General features: G+C 45.8%; 1 protein-coding gene across 1 annotated transcript; it reads right to left on the reverse strand.

Moving 5' to 3' along the window:
• Window positions 1-1,019: 1,019 nt before the first annotated feature.
• LOC126696136 (uncharacterized) lies at window positions 1,020-2,039 on the reverse strand. Its single transcript, XM_050392921.1, has one exon. It carries the CDS (start codon window positions 2,037-2,039, stop codon window positions 1,020-1,022), a length of 1,020 nt encoding a protein of 339 aa, XP_050248878.1.
• Between the last annotated feature and the right edge of the window lie 2,372 nt (window positions 2,040-4,411).

Below are 4,411 nucleotides of genomic sequence, written 5' to 3' on the forward strand. Positions count from 1 at the left end.
TATATAGAGATAAATTATACTTTTCCACCCTAAATTTCATTCTGATTATAATTTCCCTCTAAGCAATCGAAAACACACGAAGCCCAAAGTTATAACTCCATTTCAATTCTCCTTACCGTTCTTTTAGTATTAAGTTTAAGGGAGCAAAACAATCACTTGATAAATATAGTTGACTATGACAAGCCACTGTTCTCTGTTTTCTCTTTACTTCAAAGTTGTGAATGGGACTAATTGTATTGTTCAAAGTTGTATTAATTTACTACACAATATTATATATTGTAGGCTGATGATGCTGTAAAATCACCAGTGAGCTACACGATCCTCCATTTCTAACATGACAATATAGCATTCCCGTGCTGCTATTTGATTTCCTCACAGTTCTCCCACCCTATACACCGTCGAGAATTTAATCATCAGGTGGTATGTTGAAGTCACTGCCTTCCAGGAATTGAGAGTGGGCCGCCTGAGGATGGCATTGTAGGCGGATGAGCAGTCGACTACGATAAAAGTTACCTCCTTAGTGATCTGCTAAGGATAGTCACCTGCCATCACAGATAGTGTTATTGCACCTAAGGGGAACACCTTCGTTCCCCCAAATCCCACAAGTGGGGCATTCGTTGGGGTTAACCGTTCCCTGTCAATTCTCATTTGCTGGAATGCCGGGTAGTACAGGATGTCCGCTGAGCTGCTGTTGTCGACGAGGGCCCGATGCATGTTATAATCCCCTATTTGCAAGCTGACCACAAGTGCGTCGTCATGAGGATGGTGAAGTCTCCGAGCATCATCCTCTGAAAATCCGATAACGGGGTATCTATTCGCAGCATCTTGGGTACGGATCCTGTAAGTTGGATGCTATGGACCATTCTGAGGTAGGTTTTGCAGGCTTTTTTGGAAGATCTGGCTGCGGTTATGTCCCTTAGGATCATTCTTATGTCCCCTATAGGTGGTCTAGGGCACTCGTTCTCCCGTCATGGGGCCTGTTCCTAGGGCGGATCGGTTCTTTCCTTGCTGACGAATCTCTATAGCTTCCCTTGTCTAATAAGGGCCTCAATCTGCTGTTTCAGATCATAGCAGTTGGCTGTGTCGTGCCCGTGGTCCCGGTGAAAGTGACCATACTTGTCCCTTGGCCTTTTATTGGGATCTCCCTTTAGTTTACCAGGGAACGTCAGTGCTCCTTCATCTTTGATCTGCATCAAGACTTGATTTATCGGGGCGGTTAATGGGGTGAAATTGGTGAACTTTCCAGTGGGGGGTCTAGGGCGCCTTTCATCTCGTTGATCTCCGATTCTAGCAACCTTTCGCCCTCTATCCTGTCGTGTGTCCTCCTGTCTCTCCCTCTTCTTGGGCTTCTCTTCGCGGGCTAGCAATGCATCTTCTGCATTCATGTATTTGATGGCTCTGTAGAGTACGTCCATCATGGTCTTTGGGTCATTCTTGTATAAAGAAAACAAAAGCTTACCCTTCCGCAGCCCGTTAGTGAATGTAGCTACGAGTATCTTATCGTCAGCTTCGTCAATTGAAAGGGCCTCCTTGTTGAAACGAGTTATGTAGGACCACAGCATCTCGTCTTCTCGCTGCTTGATGCTCATTAAGCACACGGTGGACCTTTTGTACCTATGTCTCCCTATGAAGTGCGAGGTGAACTGGGCGCTCAACTCCTTGAAAGTATTGATGGAGCTTGGTGTCAATCTACTGAACCAAACCCTCACAGGGCCCATCAGCATCGTTGGGAAGGCCTTACACATGATCTCGTCTGGTACCCTTTGAAGGTGTATTAGGGTCTTGAAAGTCTCTAGATGATCGAGGGGGTCTTTGACCCCGTCGTAGCTTTCAATCTGGGGCATGCAGAATTTCTGTGGCAGGGGGAATGAGTTGACGAAGGTAGTGAATGGTGAGTCAGTTCTGTTTACCAGGTCATCAAAATCATTGGACACTCGTCCCTTGAGGGCATTCATCATGACCTCCATCTGCTCCTTAATCGCCTGCATCTCTGCGATAATAGGCAGAGGGGCCGAATCCATGAGAGATGAAAGGATCATGTTTTGCTGCTCTGGTCTGCTTGGGGTGTTGCAACCCTCTAGCTTCTCTTGGTCCCTTCGTTCGGCACTAGTACCTTCTTGGTTTTCCTCCTGAATGTTATGTCCTGCATTCCTTTGGCGTAGCTGCTCCTCCAGATCATGGTTCTATTTTGTGAGTCATTCTACTGCTGCAATAAGAGTTTGGACCTGCCTCTCTAATGCAGTAGATCTTGGCGGCTCGTCTCCTTGAACGTTGTTGGTGGTAGCCATTGAACGAGTGAGTACCATGCAACTCTTATGTCCAGGAGGCGATAGTCTGGCTAAACTCTTCGTCTTCCCATAGATGGCGTCAACTGATGATGCCGTAAAATCACTAGTGAGCTACACGATCCTCCCATGCTTGAACTAACAACCTACAAGAAGAAAGAAGTGATCTAACAGAGGGCACTGGTGTGGTGCCAGCCAAATACCTTCCGAAGGTCAAGTTAGAACTATTCTCAACTCTAGAGTGCTAGAGAAGGGAAAATTATGCACACCTTGATTTGTGAGGGTATTGGGGCTTTTATAGTAGTAAAAGGTTGGCCTTTCTTCCTTGATGTAGAAGTCTTTTCCTTATAGGACTCTACTTGAGTAATCCCAAACGTGATGGACAAGACATTTCCTTGTAGAGAGGGTCTTTCATTAACACGCGTATCTTCTGGAATTCTCCTTGCACTAGGATTCTGATTTCCTTTGGGATTCTACCGGATTTCAAACGTGTGTAACAAGTATTTTAAGTCATGCCAGGCCCTGGGCTCTCACCTATTGCCGACCCATGGGCTAGGATCCGTCAGGCCCAACGTGGTGAAGGTTCGTCATGCTAATTTTTACCCCTTTAGCTGCCCCCTTCACCCTATGGTCCGTCATGATTTAGGTTTTGTCGTCAATTGTAGGCAATGTCTAGTGCGTCAAGTAATCAGTCAGTAGTTCGTGACGGGGCGGAATACAAGGAAGTATACCCATTCGGTCATAAAGACCCAGAAAGTCCCAGCGAAGAGAGGAGTTCGTCCGCCTCTTCCTCGTCCTCAATAAATGAGGATATGGAGATGGTTGAGCTAGAAGATACGTCTGATGACAGCGAGGATCAACCATTGGGATCCGTCATCGGTGCTGATGGACTTAGGGAGTTCATCATGCTGCCAGAGTGGACGGTGCATAAATTCACATTCGTCATCAAGGAGAAACATTTCAGCACTTTTAGGACTAACTTTCAAATTTCAGACTACATTCCAATCCGTCTACCCTACGTATCAGAGAAATGTTATTACGAGGGGGTAGAAGGTGTCGGAATGTACGAGCAGATGCTAAAGGCGAGACTTAGGTTTCCACTAAGTACCCTACATAGAGAACTTTTAAAATATTTGGGTTTGGCCGTCACCCAGATATCCCCAAACACCTGGAGGGTCTTCATAGCAATGGAGATTCTCTATGGTGCTATGACAAACGGTGCTAGGAGGTTGACGGTGCGTGAATTCCTTCATTGCTACCGTCCAGATGAAATTGACAGGTCAAGGGGAATGTATAGTTTTGCCAGTAGGAGCCCATTGTTGAAGGTCATTTTTGAAACACTCGACTCAAATAGAGACTAGAAGAGTCGTTACTTCTTCCTAGAGGGTGATGAGTGGATGAGCCATCCAGGAGAGATGGAGTATATGCCCGTCGACACAACTTGGGGAGTATTACATTCATCTCGTATGCATCCATCCTAATTTTCAAATTCTTTTTATATTCGTCAGTTATGATTCTTTCTTCTAACCGTCCATTTCCTCTGCAGGTAGACAACGCCCATAAGTTAGTATTGAGGAGTTTAGTTTCCTCGAGAAGATTTTTCAAAAGACCAAGCCAGAAGAAAGGACTTGGGCGAAGTTGGTAAATCCAAACACCATTCACTGGTATTGTGACGGTCCTGAACCCACTCCTGAAGCCATCAGATATAACGAAAGAATTCACAGACGTAAGTCCGTCAACCTTCATTTTGTATAAACGGCTTCAACTTAGTTAATAACTTTATCTGTCCTTCTTTGCAGAGATGGACGATGCTAAGAGGAGGGCTCTGATAAAGGCACAGGCTGCCAAAAGAAAAGAGTCTGGCGAGGTGGTTCCTAAGGGGACGGCTCCGTCGATAAAAAGAAAGCTTCCGTCCAAATCTAACCGTCCACTTAAGCAGCAGAAAGTCTCTCTGTAACCCATTGTCGGGTTAATGGCTAAGGGTTCGAAGACCGTCACCCCATTAAAGCATGGGTCAGGCAAAGGTTTGATGAAGGCCCCGTCCACAAGCCAAAAGAAGCCTCCTCCTCTCCTTTGTGACGACTCCAAATTCGCCCTGGAGAAGCTTTCTTCTATAATCTCGTTTG

Source organism: Quercus robur, chromosome 8 (genome assembly GCF_932294415.1).
Source record: "Quercus robur chromosome 8, dhQueRobu3.1, whole genome shotgun sequence".
NCBI classification, from domain to species: domain Eukaryota; kingdom Viridiplantae; phylum Streptophyta; class Magnoliopsida; order Fagales; family Fagaceae; genus Quercus; species Quercus robur.

Excerpts from the sequence above, each read along its gene's own strand:
- LOC126696136 (XM_050392921.1), bottom strand. The coding sequence starts at position 2,039 with ATGATCCTTTCATCTCTCATGGATTCGGCCCCTCTGCCTATTATCGCA.